Genomic DNA, 18286 nt, shown 5'->3' with positions numbered 1-18286 from the left:
CGGTGAAGACACACGTGCTGCGGGGTCCGGGAGGCCCGCGCAGAGGCTCCCGCCGGGACGAGGGTCCCTCCCCCCTGTCACTCACACGCGTGCGCCGCGCCGGAGGCTTCGGAAGCCCCTGCGCTGGGATTCTCGGGGCGGCTCCGTCAGGCCGGTCCTCTCCGCACCTGCAGGCCGTCCGCCCTCGCCGCGCTCTCACAGGGCGCAGAGGCGGAGCCTCGTACGGGGAGTGGGGGCGGCCGGTTTCATTCCCGGCGTTTTCGCAGGACTGGCGACGCGCCGCACACGCCCTTTCAACACGCGACCGCGCAGCGCGAGACCCCCGCCGGGAGGAGGACGGCGCCCCGCCTCCCCGCGCACGTGACGCCCGGCGTACCTCGGGCCCCGCCCCCGGGGGCGTGACGCGGCTCCCGTGAGGCCGCGCCGGCCGGGCGGAACCTGTGGGCGCGCGGCCGCGTTTCCGGAGGGACGCTGAGGGCGGCACCGCGGTCCGCGGGTGGCGGGTCCCCCGCGCGGGCCCGCGCTCCGGCATGAAGTTTCGGGCCAAAATCGTGGACGCGGCCTGTCTGAACCACTTCACGCGTGAGTGGGGCCGCGCCGCCCCGGGCGGTGTGGAGAGGAGCCCAGAGCGGAGGGCGGGCCGGCAGGAGGCTGCGCGCGGCGGGCTTGGGGCTTGGGGGGCGGGGGGCGCGCGGGGGGCGGGGGGCGGGATGCGCGCCTGTGGGCGGGGCCGCACGTGCCCAGGCTTGGTCTGCAGCCCCATTCCCCGCGCGTGGCGTTTCCTCGCGAGCCGGCGGCGGGCGGGGGCAGCCTCTCGGCGCAGACCCGTGGGGGCCGAGGGCGTGGGCGCGTCGGGTCCCGGCGCAGCCGGCCTGAGCGGCGTGTCGGGCGGGGGCGGGGGTCCGGCACGAGGTGCCCCCGCGGAGCCCATGGCGAGCGCCGTGTGTCCGCCGAGCCCGCCCCGGGTGGGGCTGGCCCTGCTGCTGCCCGGCCGGGGGCCCTGGGGTCGGGGTGCCGCCCACGAGCGCCGTGCCTCGCCCCCCCGCAGGAGTCAGCAGCATGGTAGCCAAGCTCGCCAAGACCTGCACGCTGCGCATCAGCCCGCGTCAGCTGCACTTCATCCTGTCGGACAGGGCGGCCGGAGGAGGCGTGAGCATGTGGTGCGAGCTGGAGCAGGTGAGCGGGGGCTCCCGAGGGCCGGAGGAGGCGTGAGCATGTGGTGCGAGCTGGAGCAGGTGAGCGGGGGCTCCCGAGGGCCGGAGGAGGCGTGAGCGTGTGGTGCGAGCTGGAGCAGGTGAGCGGGGGCTCGTGAGGGCCGGAGGAGGCGTGAGCGTGTGGTGCGAGCTGGAGCAGGTGAGCGGGGGCTCGTGAGGGCCCGAGGAGGCGTGAGCGTGTGGTGCGAGCTGGAGCAGGTGAGCGGGGGCTCGTGAGGGCCGGAGGAGGCGTGAGCGTGTGGTGCGAGCTGGAGCAGGTGAGCGGGGGGCTCGTGAGGGCCGGAGGAGGCGTGAGCGTGTGGTGCGAGCTGGAGCAGGTGAGCGGGGGCTCGTGAGGGCCGGAGGAGGCGTGAGCGTGTGGTGCGAGCTGGAGCAGGTGAGCGGGGGCTCCCGAGGGCCGGAGGAGGCGTGAGCGTGTGGTGCGAGCTGGAGCAGGTGAGCGGGGGCTCCCGAGGGCCGGAGGAGGCGTGAGCGTGTGGTGCGAGCTGGAGCAGGTGAGCGGGGGCTCGTGAGGGCCCGAGGAGGCGTGAGCATGTGGTGCGAGCTGGAGCAGGTGAGCGGGGGCTCCCGAGGGCCGGAGGAGGCGTGAGCGTGTGGTGCGAGCTGGAGCAGGTGAGCGGGGGCTCGTGAGGGCCCGAGGAGGCGTGAGCGTGTGGTGCGAGCTGGAGCAGGTGAGCGGGGGCTCGTGAGGGCCGGAGGAGGCGTGAGCGTGTGGTGCGAGCTGGAGCAGGTGAGCGGGGGGCTCGTGAGGGCCGGAGGAGGCGTGAGCGTGTGGTGCGAGCTGGAGCAGGTGAGCGGGGGCTCGTGAGGGCCGGAGGAGGCGTGAGCGTGTGGTGCGAGCTGGAGCAGGTGAGCGGGGGCTCCCGAGGGCCGGAGGAGGCGTGAGCGTGTGGTGCGAGCTGGAGCAGGTGAGCGGGGGCTCCCGAGGGCCGGAGGAGGCGTGAGCGTGTGGTGCGAGCTGGAGCAGGTGAGCGGGGGCTCGTGAGGGCCGGAGGAGGCGTGAGCGTGTGGTGCGAGCTGGAGCAGGTGAGCGGGGGCTCGTGAGGGCCCGAGGAGGCGTGAGCGTGTGGTGCGAGCTGGAGCAGGTGAGCGGGGGCTCGTGAGGGCCGGAGGAGGCGTGAGCGTGTGGTGCGAGCTGGAGCAGGTGAGCGGGGGCTCGTGAGGGCCGGAGGAGGCGTGAGCGTGTGGTGCGAGCTGGAGCAGGTGAGCGGGGGCTCGTGAGGGCCGGAGGAGGCGTGAGCGTGTGGTGCGAGCTGGAGCAGGTGAGCGGGGGCTCGTGAGGGCCGGAGGAGGCGTGAGCGTGTGGTGCGAGCTGGAGCAGGTGAGCGGGGGCTCGTGAGGGCCGGAGGAGGCGTGAGCGTGTGGTGCGAGCTGGAGCAGGTGAGCGGGGGCTCCCGAGGGCCGGAGGAGGCGTGAGCGTGTGGTGCGAGCTGGAGCAGGTGAGCGGGGGGCTCCCGAGGGCCGGAGGAGGCGTGAGCATGTGGTGCGAGCTGGAGCAGGTGAGCGGGGGCTCGTGAGGGCGGTGCACGCTGCCCGGCTGCGGACCCGGGCTCAGGGCTCATTTTCTGCCCTTAGGAGAACTTCTTCAACGAATTTCAAATGGAAGGTGTGTCCGCAGAAAACAATGCCATTTATTTAGAGCTGACATCAGAGAATCTGTCTCGAGCCTTGAAAACTGCCCAGAATGCCAGAGCCTTGAAAATCAAGCTGACTAACAAACACTTTCCCTGCCTCACAGTCTCCATCGAGCTGGTGAGTAGGCGGAAGAGGTTCTGAAACTTCCCAGAAGGAACCGAGCCGGCTGGCTGTTGACACTTAACTGGTTTTTTGGCACCTGAGTATTTTCCACTGGACTCAGTTTCTCCTCCTACTTAATGGCGTTGGCTTGTTCAGCACACGTCCCCGCTCCTAACCCAGAGCAGACCACGCACACCCTGGATGTTTGTTGAACAGGTTTTCATGAATGGATTGAGAACATTCCACTTAGATGTGGCCTGTTAGCTTTTTTATTTTTGTCTCTTAGTTTTTTTTTTGTTTTTGTTTTTTCTAAATATTGACGTTACAAAAATACTGTAATTCTTCTCTTTGCAGTTATCTGTGTCAAGCAGCAGTCGCATTGTAACCCACGATATCCCCATAAAGGTCATTCCTAGGAAACTGTGGAAGGATTTACAGGAACCGACAGTCCCAGACTGTGATGTGAGTCACGCTCATTTTTAAAGGATACTCCACGAAAAGAAAATGGAGTATTTTCCTTTTGCCGTTTACATAAAGATCTTAAAACAGTGCAGCGTGTAGCAGTAAAGCCACACGCCACAGGTGGGAGACAATGTCTTGCTCAGCAGTGGCGCTTAAATGAAACTAGACTACATGGATGGAGCACTGTGGGGGACTGGTTTCTGTCGGGAGTGAAGGCTTAGGCACCTGTTTGGGTCTCAGCACGTGATTTTACCTCATCCTGTAAGGAGTGATGCCTGGGGTGTGCGCGTAAGAGCCAAGGGCAGAGCAGGAATCCCAGGGCAGCTGGAAATAAAGATGAGGCCTGAGAGTCTGTTGCTTCTTGCTTACAATTTATTGGAGAAGAGACCGTGGAAAGGGAATTTTATTGGAGAATATCCACACCACCTGGGAAAAGCCAGCATTGTATCAGGCACTGTTGGTGACCTGGTCTGAGTGCTGGTGCAGGGACTTCCTTGTGGTCCTTTTCTGGGGTAAGAAGGCCTGTCTGGGGGTGCGTCCCTCAGAGTCTTATTCCCCTTGGGTGACATAGGGCCTCTGGCCTGAGGGCTGCAGTCTGTGCAGCCAGAGTGCCCACAGCTGTGTGGTTGCCAAGGTAACCCCAGAGGCAGGCGTGACTTAGGGAAATAAAATTTCTTTTCATATTTTGAAAGGACAGTGTAAAAGCCCAGATTCCAGAGCTGCTAAGCGTGCGCGCGTGGCCGACCTAGGCGGTAGGGTGCACCTGTCAGCACTTCACTGTCCTCACTTCTTTAATTCTCGGGAGTTTTCTCGTTGCTTTCGTAGGTTAGTATTTATTTGCCAGTCCTGAAGATTATGAAGAGCGTGGTGGAGAGAATGAAAAACATCAGCAATCACCTTGTAAGTTACTACTTCCTCGGAAACGCGCCCGGAGCCTTGGGTTCAGGCTGATGCCGGCCACAGGTGTGGGGGCCCTGAGGCCCAGTGCGGTGGGCGCCCTCCCCTGCCTGTTGTTGAGAGCTGCAGTTTCACGGTGTCCAGGAAACCTGTGCTGGTGCTTTGCTCTCCCTCACGGGGGAGGCTTTTCTATTTGCCCTGGTCCATCACACTTGTGTCTGTAGCATATTGACAACACAGCCAACACTTCTGGCTTCCTTCACTTGTGTTTGGACGAAACATCCCAGCTTGTCTGCTGTGTGTGTGTTTTATGAATCACTGGCAGTGACTGGAGTGTCCTGTCTCCTTAGTGGAGGTCTCCCCAAGCCCAGCACGGAGCCCCCCAGCCCACGCCGTCTCCCCCTCATCAGCTGTTGGCTGATGTGCATGGACGTATTTCCTTTGCTGTTTGCTTATGTGGCGGTTGGTCCACTACAGTGTCACAAAATGCTACAGCATGTGACGGTGATGGGGAAGGGTGTGGATGGTCCCAGTCACCCCCGGATTCTCTGAATTCTTCCTTTACTTGACCCCAAACATTTGATTATGTCCCGAATCTTCTAAAAACCACCATCAGCCTGACCAAGTGTCCACTTTTGATCTTCACCTGCTCAGCCTTGTCCCCTGTCACGTGGCCACACCGTCCCTACAAACCCTCCCTCGACTCTTGTCCTTCCCCACACTGCCAGCGCTTTCCAGGCTCTGTCTCGGCCATTCCGCACTCGCTGTCTTGTCTCCCCCCACGCTTAGGCTCTCGCCACTCGCTGTAACTCTGTGCTCAGTGCTCCATGCTAAGTGACCTGCCAGCATTGGAAAGGGAAACGCTATCTCAACCATCTTTGTGTCCCAGCCACCACTGTGGGACTGTCACCCAGCGGGTGGTTAGTAAGTGTTGTCGCATGGACCTGGAATGAAATGTACCTTCAAGCGATCTTTGGAATTGCAAAGGTTTTCTCAGGCGTAGGAAGTGTTTGTGGGCCATTCATATCTGTGATGGTGCTCACGTAAGAGTGATTGTCTTTCTTGGCTTAATCTCCTAGATGTCATTTTAACTTGCAGTCGGCTTCCGCTGCTGCAGTGTGAGCTGACCCAGTTGTCAGGCCGGAAGCTTCCATTGCCAGGGTGGGATGCCCTGGGGACCTGAGAGAGCTTCCGAGAGGCCCAGGAGAGAGAAGGCCAGGCCGGCAATTCATCTGCGGACCCCATTGTTTTGTTCTTTCTATCCAAGGGCAATGAGTCGGCCCAGTAGCCTGGGTAGAGAAAATCATCAGAAGAATTTTTCTCCGGAGTATTGAAAAACAAATGAAAGTGTTGTGGTTTATCTGCTGTCATCTGCCCTCCTACATGGAAAGTTGTCGTGTGGGAAGTAGAGTCAGGGGCCTGAGGACGTCTACCCGGGTGACAGGTTCTGTGTCTGAAGGTGACAGGCAGGGGACGTAAGGCCGCTGAGTGAGACTCAGTACACGGAAAACACCTCCTGTCCCATCAGGAGCTAAAGCCGCATGCTGAGTCTCCACCCTCTCTTCCTTCCTTCATAGCAGACGTGGCCCTGGGGATGGGCTGTGTGAGTCGCGTGGGAGCAGCAGAAACAAGCAGGGTGTGCAGGGTGTGAGGTCCTCGTGCCCATTTCTTCACCTTGGCATGGTGCTGTCCACATGATTCTGGCTCCACCTCCTGTGGGAGTGGCTGGGACTTTCTCTTGGGGGGGGGCGTGGATAGGCCCCGGCATTTCCCCACTTTCTCTGAAGTCCAGGTTTGTGGCCTCTCCACTTGGGAGGTGTCTGCTGAGCACGGTCCTCCTGCCGGACTCGGGGCTCCCCCACTCACCTGCTGTCCAGATCCTCTCTACCTCCGTTTCTGTTCGGTAATTTGTATTTTTTGACTTTCTGCCTCGTCTTGTCTTCCTGCGCTGTCTATGTGCCCATGGTTTCTTGCCTGTTTGCTTTCCATTTCCGATTTGCCCTTATATTTCAAGTTACTTCCTGCGTTCTGTCAGCTCTTTGTACGTCTGCAAGCGGTCTGGTCACGTCACGTCAGAGCGTCCCTGATTCTGACCTGTGCTCTCCTTTCGTAGCTTCACTGTCCTCAGTTTCTTCCAGCTCTTTCTGAAACACAGGTCCCCCCCTCTGCGTCTGCTTCGTGCAGCACCCCCAGGCCCCTGAGTGCTGTCTGGCCAGCGTGGTTCCTCTCTTTCCAGAATGTCTTGGTTTGAGGTCTGACCACAGTCCCCTTAGGACATTCTTTTTTAAGACTGAAATGTTCCATTTGCAGATAATTGAAGCAAACGGAAATGGGGACCTGAACTTGAAAATAGAGTCTGAGCTGGTATGCGTTACAACTCATTTTAAAGATCTCGGAAACCCTCCGTCTGGTAAGTGTCCTGCTGGGTTCTGTTTGCTCCTGATACATTGTTTCAGAGGACGGGGGTCTCTAACCGGAAGCGGTTGTTTCAGTGCCTGTGACTCAGGCCTGAGGGGGACGTGACTGAGGTTGGTCGCCTGCCACTGGCCTGTGGAGTGGGAAGGTGAGCCCCGGGGCATAAGGAGTGTGCCTGCCGCTGGGAGGCGGAAGGATGGGCGCAGGGTCTGCCAACTGGGGCTGGCTGAGCTGGGAAACCCCAAGCTCTGCCAGCTCTTAAACTCGTTTCTGCTACTAGAGATTGCAGTTTGTCACCTGGAATGGAGTCAGGTAGAGAGCATTTCTTACTGTGTCCTACTTTGCCTCTTTAATGCTTATGAAATTAGATTAGCCAATCGGAACTCTTCTCACGTGATCAGATGTTTTGTCTCATACAAGGCGATAAGGGACCATAAGTCAGTTCAGGAAGTAGTGAAGGGGAGAGACTGAGCACGTGGGATCGTGGGCGGGGTGGTCGGTGACAACTAGACCCCGGTGTCGTCACGAATGTGTCCCAGACACACTGGGCTCGTCACTCAGAATTAGTGTTTTGCTCCTGGAGTGCTTGTCACAGGCGCACTTAGCATTACTGAGAGGGGCGTCCTCTCCACGTGGGACTAGGCGATATTGTGTAAGCCAGGCTTTGATGACAGCTGTGCCAGAGGACTTGGTTACCGTTACTCGTTTTGTTTGTTTTAATGAATGACTTTTCCCAGAGGTGAGAGGACGTTTCTTCCGCCTGGGAATGAGAGGCCTCCCATTAGCTGTGTGTGTCTTAGCTGTTTGATATACGTACGCACATGAGGAGACACCGTGATCTGGCCAAACGGGGACACTGGGCCATATTTTGGGTCCCCGTAAGTGAAGCTACCCTGTAAATTAGCGCAGTGTTCCAGAATTGGGACTTGGTACGTTCTCGCCGACCGAATGATTCCATCCGCGTTTTGCAGTATTTCTGCAGCACGCCGATCAGGGTAATGCACCTCGTTTACGTAAGTGCCACTTCGCTTTTCTGGGTTCCCTGTCACGTCTGAAGGTGTCCCTGTGGTTTTAGCCTCTGAAAACGCCTCTCAAGACAGAACCCCAGCGCTCATGGCAGAAGTGCACGTGGATATCAGGAAGTTCCTGCAGTTTCTTTCTGGACAGCAAGTGAACCCCACAAAGGCCATCTGCAGTAAGTGCGTTTTCTTCTGTGTTTCACACTTCCAACACATTCGTCTCCTCCAGCTCACCAGGTTGCACGTGGTCTCGCAAGTGTGTGACAGCTCGGTCATGTGGCCTCTGGTTCTCCAGGCCCTCAGGTGTTTGGGTTTCCCGGGTTCTGAGGTACGCAGAGGCACCGCAGGAGACAGCTGCGGGGTCGGGCTCCTGCAGGCCTGGCGTCATACGTGGTCTGCCTGGAGAGAGGCTGCAGGAGGATGGGTACTGACCGCCCATCTTCTGCGCTGAGCCAGCCTGACGGACGCGACACCCTGACACGCTGGGCTTGACGTTCCCATCGAGATGCCCTTGCTTCCTTCCTGTGTCTAAATCTCACCTGTCTCGTACCTGGCGCCTGCGTCCTCTCGCCTCCCCCCTTGATTCCGTCTCCCGCAGCCACACACCTGCCTCGGCGTCTTTGCCCATCGGCCACACCTGAGGAGGGCTCACGCCCAGGGTCTTCCAAGGCTGGCTTTCTCCTGGCCACAGAGATCACAGGAGATGGTCCTCTTAGTGACAGCTACCAGGCTGACACTAAGCCACCTGTGAGCATAGCTGAGAAGGAGAAGGGCTCAGAATGTACCTGATAACTGTCAGATTGTCAGCACTCTGTAGAGGAGGAATGGAAAATTCCAGGGGACTGTGTCTAGGACCAGCCTGTAGAATGAGAGGCTGGAAGAGGAGGAGAGACCACAGAAGGGCATAGCCTGGGTGTCACAGGAAGGTGTTAGGTGGGGTGGAGAGTACTGGAGGTGGGGGGTGGCCGTGGGCCGGGAGGGGAGGAGGGCGGGCCTGGCTGGGTGGGGCAGCGGACACCAGTGTCGGCGTGTGCGGCTCCTAGAGAGGCAGCGCGCTTCAGCACAGGGTCCGTGCGGGTTTCAGATGGGCTTTGCACTATGCCAGCGTGCACAGCTGCCAGGGACCTTGCTGACTGCAGGTGCCTCAGGGCTCTGGGCTCGGCCGTCGAGTCTCAGTTCTGCCAGGTTCCCGGGGCAGCCTGGCAGCCAGCGCCCTGTCTGCGAAGTGGAGATGGGCCGCAGGCTCTGAGCTGCACTGTGGCCAGGAGACAGAGTTGTGTATTTGTCACTGGCCAGACTGACTGCCCCCGCTCTCAGAGGGACCCGCGTGTGGCAGAGCCGCACCAGCCCGGACAGCAAACACCGCGCTTCTCTTGCCGGTTCCTTACTCCCCAATTCTCCTTTTCTGCCTGCAGTTCTGTCCCTGGGCGACCTCTGGCCGGGGCCTGTTCCCCGTCCCACCTCTGGGTGTGGCCCCCGCCGTCCTCTGTCTCCACCTGTGTGCCCACACCTCTGCACGGGAGTCTGTCCCCCTCGTCCTCTGTGCCCCCCACCCCGTGACTGCTCTCTCCACAGCTGGGGCACGAGTGCTCGTGTCACCCCGTTGTCCTCACCGCGGCTCCAGCAGGTTCAGCGGGTTTCCTTTGGAGCAGCAGCTCTGTCCTGGTCCCTTTGGTGAGGGCCTTGGCTGCTGGGCCTTGTCACACTGCGGTCTCCTGTCCTCTGGGGCACTTGCTCTCTGGTCTTGTGCCTCTGCCTGGACTTTGCCCCGTGGCCGTGGTCTTCGCAGGATTGGCAGGTTACTGAAGTCCCTGTGCTGCTGACGGATGTGCCTTCTCCTGTCCCCTCTTGCTCTCTCGTGTGTGACACAGCCTGTCCCAGGGGGCAGTGAAACTGCGCGCCCTTGGCTTTCCTCAGCGCACTTAGTCCCTTCCTCGTAGGAAGCTGCTTTTTCCTGGAGGACCATGGATTTGGGTGAATGTGGTGCCAGACATCTGCCTTGCGGGCCGTGCACCTAAGGCCTTGGCAGCTTTGCGTCTCTCTCCCGAGCACAGCTGGCATCCAGGTCAGCTGTGCCTCGGCGGCAGTCACACACCATCCTGGGGGCCGGGCGCTCCACGAGCACAGGCTTCTCCAGGGGGCACCAGGGCGGACGTGGGAGCTGGGAGGCCTGCCCATCACAGGTTTCTTCTCTCCCTCCCTAGATATTGTCAGGAACAAGGTGGTTCACTTCGATTTGCTCCATGAGGATGTGTCCCTGCAGTATTTCATCCCGGCATTGTCATAGCAGCGCCTGCTGGATTGGGCGCCTGGGATCTCTGGTGCCACTGGCCGGAAGAGGCTGACGGGTGATGTGTTCTGTCGTTTGTCCTTGCAGCAGCTCAGATTCTGTGCATTTCTCTTATGTTTCCCTCTAATATTTTAACTGGACATTGAATTCGTGAAACACAGTTGGATAAACCTTACTTCATATTTTTTGTTCTCGTATCTGTTTTGTTGTGCTTTTAAGACATTGAAAAGAGTGTCTTTATCCAGACTTTGAATAGGACTTTCTCATCGAAGGTGTGAAAGCCTTCTTGTATTTAGAATTGGTCTAGAATCCAAATTCACAGAACTGCTGTCTGGAGCACGGGTCTGTTTTTGCCTGAGTGTCCGGTGGGGACAGCCTGGGCATTATGGGTCCCTGTGTCACCTGTCCTGGCCTGTCCCTGAGAGCCTGTGCCGCGCCCGTGGCTCAGAGTGGGGGGTGTCTGGCTACAGTGTGGGGGCTTTGTGACGCCCGTGAAGCTGTCCAGGCTGCCATTCCTACCAGTGTCCCTGAGGCCACTGTGGGTCCCAGGTTCTAAGTCTTTCTGGAAAGAGCACCTGTGTGTTTACAGGAAGAACACACAGGCCTCCTCAGTCAGTGTCTGTGCTCAGTGACGAGGCCACGTTTCTGTTTGTGCGTCACGGTCACCTAGCCCTGCGTGATCCCGGGTGCATCTCATCACAGTTCCTAGTGTGCCCGACTGTCACCTGCCCTGTGCAAGTGGACATTGTATTGTGGCCGTTATCTCAAGGTCACATTGCAAATGGAGCAACAAGGTAGTTGCATAAGAGAAAGAAATGGGACATTAGCAACATTGAAAATTGTTTTATGGCTTTTTCCTATGATTAGGTAAAACCAATGTTTTTCTCAGGCTGTCATTTTTCATGCCTCTTCTCAGGCTCACTAACGTTAGTTCAAATAGCATGTAATATTTTGTTAAACTAATACTTTAAAATCAGGATGTCATTTTAATTTTGCAGCCTGTCTCCTCTGGCCTATTGCAGTGATACCTGAGGCCAGTTTATAAAACCTAGACTTCTGTTAGCAAGGACGTGCTAGTGCTTTGACCATCTGGAATATTGGGTACTTCTGAACGTTTAAATGACATTTCATATGTAATGAAAATACAGGGGGTACCAAAAAAAATGTGTACACATTTTATGAAAGGAAAACACTATTAAAAAATTGTAATGCTCAGTATATACCCATAACAAAAGATGAATACAACTCACGTTTGACTTGTGCAATGACTAGAGGTGCTCACAGTGGTTCCCATCAGTGTTCAGACACTTCTGATTACGGTGAACTCCTGCTTGAGCAACGTTGACCAAAGGGCCCACGTGTGTACTTTTTTTATTTTTTGGCACCCCCAGTATTTGCTTCTTATAGAAATTCATAGTAAAAGCACATTTCTCCCCATCTGCATTACACAGACTGCCCTTGGGTTTTCTTTCCTCAAGAATTTAGCAAACACATCTGACCTTCTGTTGTTGGGGTGTCGGGGCCATGCTGCGGAGGACACGGGGCAGGGCCCATCCAGGTCAGAACAGCACGGACGTTCTGAGGGATTGCACTGTGGCCTCACACAGCTGGGGAGGGGATGGGATTAGAAGCCAGGACTTCTGACTTCTGACTGTAACCTGTCCCCTCACTTCTGCTAAGTGGCTGGAATAACAAATCACATTTCAGAGTTAACATTCACTAATCAGTTTTCGAATCTGGAAAGAGCATCTCGGTTTTAAATCTGCTGTAGAAAAGTAGGTTTCCATGCAATTTTTAAGAGGTCCTAAAACCAGACGTAGTTTCTCTCAGCTCTGTATGCTGTTGGTTTAAGTAATACCTGCTTTTGATGATTTTGTGGATGGCTTAAGCTTTTCCGTGTGGATGTGGACAAAGGGCCCTTCCTGGGGAGTCCGGGGCGGGGGCCTGTTTCTGCTGCTCCTCGGCAGCACTGGCTGCTTTGTTGTGTTCTCAGAGCCTGGGACCCCCAGAGAGCCTGACAGCGTGGCTCTTCCTGCCACCTGGGGGCAGGGGGAATGGACGATAGAACCCGCGTGCTGGGAGATGCGCCGAGGCAAACTGTTAGGAAATAGTGAGTTCGTCCATTTGGAGGAATGACTACAATCTGAACAGTTAGCTTATTTCCAGACTAACTAACATCTCAGTGTGGTGGCCGGTCTCTTAAAATAGCTTTCTGGATGGCAGACACTGTCGCTGACTGGTTCTGCAGCAACCTGCCATGTGCAGGAGTGCTCCGAGTGGTCATGCTCAGGCCACGCTCCTTGGGCCCCCTCGTGATGAATGCCCGAGCGCCTGACCACCCTCCCTACAGGGGCCACGTACCCTCCACAGCCCAGGGCCCCCGCGGAGGCCACTGCTCTGGGGATCCTGAGCCGGGACCTGTGCTGGGGGGTGTGGCCCAATGGGCAGTGCGTCGTCGTGAAGAAATGCAGTTCTGTCCTTTCATACGGGTTTTGTGGGGGCTTAAAAGGAAGCTTGGGCATCTTTGGGTTTCTACGGCTTCTCAGTACAGCCCTGACCCAGGAGGTGGTCATATGTGACGACTGGTGTCACCTTCGCCCCTCAGACACTGCTGGTGGGAGTAGGCACCGATCCAAGTGTCTTTGGGGTCCAAGGTGGTCTCTACTGTAGGTGGAGTGCCTTAAAAAAGGTGTGTACCCTTTGACCTCATGCATCGTCTTACGGGAACTTACACAAAGATTACGTTACGTCAGAGGTGTTCTGCTGTCACACTGAACAAACACGGAACGGGACTGGTTAGCGAATCTGTGGCTTAACACAACTTCATCCTCTAAAAATGATGTTACAGATAAAGGGCTGATGTGGCAAAACATTTCTGACTTACAGTTAAGTTAAAAAGGAGCAGATCAGGGTCAGCCCGGTGGCTCAGGTGGTTGGAGCTCCGTGCTCCTAACTCCAAAGGCTGCCGGTTCGATTCCCACATGGGCCAGTGGGCTCTCAACCACAAGGCTGCCGGTTCGATTTCTCGAGTCCTGCAGGGGATGGTGGGCTGCACCCCCTGCAACTGACAGGGGCAACTGGACCTGGAGCTGAGCTGCACCCTCCACAACTAAGACTGAAAGAACAACTTGAGCTAAATGTCACCCTCCACAGCTAAGATCGAAAGGACAACAACTTGACTGGAGAAGAGTCCCGGAGGTGCACACTGTTCCCCAATAAAATCTTATTAAAAAAAAAAAAAGGAGCAGATCAGACAGGACACGTACTGCCTGAGCCCAGTGTAGAGAGCAGTAACGTGTACGTGTGCGTAGGATCGGAAGACATGGGGGAAATACGCGCCAGCGTTGAAACTGGGTTATTTCTGGGTGTTTTATTTCAATCCTTATAAATGTAAGTATTTCCTAAAATTTTTACAATCAGCTTTGTACCAAAAAATAAATTCTTTTGTAAGGGATGTGTAATGATATTCATTATTTGAATGTAGTCCCTAAGTAACTGGCAGTTAGAATTTTCTGAACGTCAGACTTGAGACTCTTAGTTTTCACAGCACGTCCTCATTTGCATGAGTAGGAACGTGAACTTTGATTTGTCTAGTTAAAATTATAACAGGTACAAAATACTGAGTCAGGTAACGTTGCACCCAGGATAACTGTGCCTGTCCCGGGCACATTCGGTGTGTGTGACCCCGTCTTCGTGGTGATGGGGAAGGACCGACAGCAGGTCCCAGGCCTGGACCGGGCTTCACACGGCGCCTGATGACCGCAGAGCCCCAGGGTAGCGCCAGGAAGCAGAGCCTCGGCCGCTCTCTCACCCCGACTGAGGCCCTGGAACCTGCTCGGCACAGAAAGGGGCCTGAGTGCACGCCGAGGCCTGGGGCCGCCCTGGCCCTTTCTGGAAGACACCCTGGTCCTGTGTCTTAGGGTGGCGGCTTCTGGCTGACTAATGCCACCCGCCACTGTGGTTGGAGTTCAAGGCAGCGTAGCGCTCAGGCCTTGGCTGAACTGTGAGATTCAGTAAAAGCTCCAGGAGCGGACCATGCTTCCTGGTGGGGGGCCCTGCGTTCCCAGCCAAGGGTTCTGTAAACGTTTGGCCCTTAGATGACACACGCTTCCCTCGTGGGGAGGGACCGTCACCATTGTCACCAGGTACCTGTGCTTTCCTCTGCTGTTTGACTAAACCGGTGGGGGGTGTGGTGGGGGTGATGTGAGGAGGTGGCCGTGCCTCCTCCACCCCCACCCCCCCAAGCTGGGCCAGCCCCTGCCCGCTGCAGCCCTGATCCGACTTTGCCAATTTCTGGAGCGTGCAGTCTTGTCCAGTCGAGAGTGTGATGCTCAGTGTGTCTTACTGTTTGTCACTTGCCTGTTGCTGAAGGACATAGATGAGTCGTCTGAAATAAGCAGGAGACAGCCCGGGCTCAGCGCAGCTCCATGGGACCTGGGAGGGGCCGTCTGGGGACCGAGCTTTGTTTTGCCTCCATCCTGCGCCCCATGCCCTGCACAGCAGACGTGTTTGACTCACGTGACCCCGACTGACAAACAGCAAAGGTGATTTTATTCATGTTTATGGTGTCAATTTTCTGTATCAAACAATGCGTGACTCAGTGTGGCTTTGGGGGAGAAACTGCTCCAGACGCAAGGACAAAGCTGAAGGCAGAGCTGGCCGTGGGGTGAGCACGGAGCTGAGATGGTTTGATGAGCAGACACTGCTGGGTGTAAAAACCTGTATTTTGGAACTCAATAAATTCCCCCGTGGAAAATGTGTGTTGTGCTTTTCTTAATGATTGCACTGTAACAAGTTAATGCAAACGTGGTTCAGTTCATTTCCTGCTGACGATGTGTTTCTGAGAGAAGCAACGTGCTCACCAGACCCGCTGGTGCTTAGAAGTGATTTGCACGATGACCGCTGTGTCCTTTCCGTGGTGTTTCCTGTGACTTTGCAGGGACGGAGCGGGTCTCACCCCCCACATCCCCAAGGGCTACAGGACCAGCAGCCTTTGGGGTGTACCTGTCAAGGTGTTTGAATGGTACCGAGTATGGATGTCTCCTTTTATGTGGGTGCTGGTGGGGAGAGTGGGAGGTTTTAGAACAATGGCTGCTGTTAGGTCAGCTGCGGGCATGGTCAAAGCGGCCGGAAGCCGAGTCAGACCCCTCTGCCAAATTAGATCCCTCCCCAGGAGCCAAGTCATACCCCTCTGCTAAATTAGACCTCTCCTCGCCTGACAGAGACTGGGGCCCCTGGCATTTCCCGGAAAAGGCAGCAGACGGCTGGTGCGATAAGCAACTCCGGACAAAGCTGCTGGCGCCCGATCTGCTGCTAGGGGGCTGCTCATCTGCCACCTCACTCAGCCAACCCCCTCCCCCCAAATCGCATATATACCTCCCTCCTCTACCCTGGGTGCGACTTCGCTGGCCCGTCTGTGGACCGGTGAACCTCGCCCTCACCCGGGAGCGCAGAATAACGCACTCACTTTTTTCAACCCGCCTGACTAGCCTCATTATCTCACCGCAAGCCTTACAGCTGCTATTTGTTAATTCAACAACTCTGAGTCGTGCAAAGCATAGGCTACCTTTAGTCCCCCGTGTGGCAAAGCTGTTTTCTTCAATTTGGAAAAAACGGCTTTAAGTGTCGGGGGAAGCCCTTCCTGGCCAATGGCAGAGCTCTCAGCTGTTTGTCACAGCCACCATAGTAACCAGGGTTACTTTACTGGAGCTGCTATTGAGCCTCACAGAGGACGCACTTAACTCCCTTCAGGACACTTGCCTCTGAGCGGAAGGAAGAACCCCCCCCCCAGTGGGGGAGGTGAGACCCCAGCTCCTGGGGGGAGGGGGGTTTCTCAGGACACTGTGGTTGGCTGGTTGTCCAAGGCGCCCACCAGGAGGTTCACTGTCCCCCCTGAGAGCACAAAGGGCTGCCCTGTTGCTTCAGGACCCTTGGCCGTGCACGTCCCCCGCCCTACACTCCTTCCCCAGGTGCTGAGCAGGGGCCCCATGGGGCCAGGGTGGAGGGCGCTGGTACCAGCCCTGGCCTTGCTGTCCTCAGTGCTGTCCGTCCCTGTGAGCAGCTCGGAGCAAGGTAAGGGGACATGGACCAAGATCCAGCAATTTCCCTGTTTTTGACCCGTTTAGTTAGTTACCCCGTGTGTCCCCCGCCATCAGCTGCCCATGCGTGGCGGGGTGGGGAGGGTGCTGCCGAAGGCTTTGAGCCTCTGGAGATGGGTCCTGGTGGGACCCACAGGGTCCCCTAGGCACAGTGGCCATGGCCGTGGCTGCAGTGAGATGTCAGGCACGTGTGATGGCTTTGCAGTGATAGGGCCGCAGGGTCTCCCCCAGCTGAGTCCATTGGGAGGCACGGGGCCTGGGGACAGACAGAGCCTGGCTTTGCCCTGGGACCTGGGCGTGGGGTGAGCCTCATGACACAGGGTTGCAGTTGTTCGCCCTTTGCACCTACGTGCACACGTGCCTGAGTGGCTAGTGTCGTGCTCCCCACACCTGACCGCACAGGACATCGAGCTTCTGCTCGGGAAGAGCTGCTGTCCGCTGTCCTTGTCACGCTGCAAACCGTGACTGCCTTTGCTTGGACTGCTGAAACCCTCCAGCAGCGGGGCCCGCGTTCCAGTAGCCAGTGTTTCTCGATCTGTGTATGTCTTAAGTAGTTGCGCCTTTTGTGGAGTCAGGACTTAAGTAAACTGTTGGGGGCAGTGCCAAAACCAGGATTAAACCTGAAGTACAGAATCTGTGGGTAAGACAGTCTAAATAGATAGGTTTTGTTCATCAAAACTTAGCCCAAACAAAGGAGAGCTGCGCAGCCAGATTCCGTGCTTTGCCTTCTGGAAGGTTCCCCAGGATTCCTGCCCTGGCCCAGTGGCCTCCGCCCTCCACCCGGGCTGTGAGGACGGCTAAGGGCCTGGCAAGTCTGACTGTTCCTAACCGAGGGCCTTAGATGGGGATTTAAAAGAAGCCACTTTTGGAAACCATTTCATGTCACTCATTTGCACTTAAAGTACCTGAGAAACTCCAGGTGCCACTGTCCATTTGTTCAGTGTCCCCGGACGGCCCATCCCTCCGTCCTCACTGGTGACACGGCCCTTCATGCTCCTGATGGTCAGGCTCATGGTGACGCAGTGTGCGACCCTGCGCCCTCAGCCCTGCCGGCACCAGCTCCAGCCACCAGAACATTCCACAGTGACAGGCTTCTGTACCCGGTCTCCAAGCCCTTGAAATGTGGCTGATGGGACGGAGAAACTAACCCTCAGTGTTACTTAGTTTCAGTTAAGCCCAGGTGGCCCCTGTGGCTGGCTAGCATGGGGACAGCACTGGACTGTCATGTCACCTCTGTGCCTTCTCAGCTGCTTGCATCTCCGTGTAGCTCTGTGGCCATCTCACACTTGGCCCTGGGCCGTTGCTGAGTGGCCCCACTGTGAACGGCAGGTGAGGGAGCAGGAGTCATCCCCTTGGCCGTGCTGTCCCTCTGACCCCCTGTGGGTGTCAGCTCAGCGGGCAGGTGGCTCTGACAAGGGCTTCCTATTTGACAGGAAGGTGACAAATGCACTTCCTCCGTGTCAGAGGGGACTTTGCTTGCTAACAGCTGGGTGTTTGCAGCAGGTCCCTTCTGTAGGCACAGGGCACTTAAAAGCATGTCACTGGTAAAACAGCAAAGTACACATTTCCCGAAGTCTCTGGGGTTTACTCCCCACAGGACAGTGGGAAGGAAACCAGAGGGCTGGGGTGGCTGAGGGGCCAGATGAGGCGCGAGGGCCTGTGTGCCAAACCAGACGTGGGCACCTTTGAACTCCCCAGGGGTCTGTTTGTCCGGCTGCAGCAGTTGTGGGAAACACGGATTCACACACACTTGCCAGCCCGACCTCCCACTCCCAGGCTCTTCAGCCATCTTCCCGGGACCTTCCGTGCCTTCCCATCCCCCCAGAGCCAGCCTGAGCCACACATCATCCCCCCTCTTGGTGTCGCTTTCTTCTCAGTTACTCATTAATTCACACACCACCCTGGAGCAGAGGAAAATGTCAGTAAGATGCCAAATGAAACAGCAGTGGGGGGCCAGCGAGGCTGCCGGTAGTCGTCCCTGTGAAACTGGAAGGTGGCCTGTTCCCAGATGTCCCGGTTCCGGTGCTTTATCGTCGGACTTCCTCAGCTCCCATCAGCTGTGTCTCCCTGGGGTGGTGGCCAGTGTCAGACGGACACACAGACCCCTGCGTAAGCGCACGTGATAGGAAGAACTTTCGGAAAGCAGAGGGAGAT

At 57.1% G+C, this 18286-nt stretch overlaps 2 protein-coding genes across 6 annotated transcripts in view; both read left to right on the top strand.

Moving 5' to 3' along the window:
- The first annotated feature begins 400 nt into the window (after nt 1-400).
- Nucleotides 401-14786, top strand: HUS1 (HUS1 checkpoint clamp component). Of its 5 annotated transcripts, none has more exons than XR_013995386.1 (9): nt 401-582; nt 1049-1176; nt 2790-2966; nt 3306-3413; nt 4239-4313; nt 6621-6720; nt 7801-7920; nt 9949-12945; nt 13288-14786. XR_013995386.1 is itself a non-coding variant. In XM_081080193.1 (8 exons), the coding sequence occupies exons 1-8, from the start codon at nt 531-533 to the stop codon at nt 10029-10031; spliced, it is 843 nt and encodes a 280-aa protein (XP_080936319.1). In that variant the 5' UTR covers nt 401-530; the 3' UTR covers nt 10032-14780. The 5 variants fall into 5 exon arrangements, 3 of the variants coding, with proteins under 3 accessions (XP_080936319.1, XP_080936318.1, XP_080936320.1); XR_013995387.1 differs by having other exon boundaries at nt 427-582; nt 7783-7920; XM_081080193.1 differs by having other exon boundaries at nt 9949-14780.
- Nucleotides 14787-16021: 1235 nt separating this feature from the next.
- PKD1L1 (polycystin 1 like 1, transient receptor potential channel interacting) overlaps nt 16022-18286 on the top strand; it is a gene marked incomplete at its 5' end in the record, with an annotated part of 103905 nt that continues 101640 nt past the window's right edge. Inside the window, one exon of the mRNA XM_081079376.1 lies at nt 16022-16106. Within this exon, the coding sequence (XP_080935502.1) occupies nt 16022-16106 (85 nt within the window). The remainder of the gene's footprint in view (nt 16107-18286) is intronic.

This window comes from Rhinolophus hipposideros, assembly GCF_964194185.1.
Source record: "Rhinolophus hipposideros genome assembly, chromosome: 18".
NCBI classification, from domain to species: domain Eukaryota; kingdom Metazoa; phylum Chordata; class Mammalia; order Chiroptera; family Rhinolophidae; genus Rhinolophus; species Rhinolophus hipposideros.
This window is presented reverse-complemented; position numbering and strand designations above follow the sequence as displayed.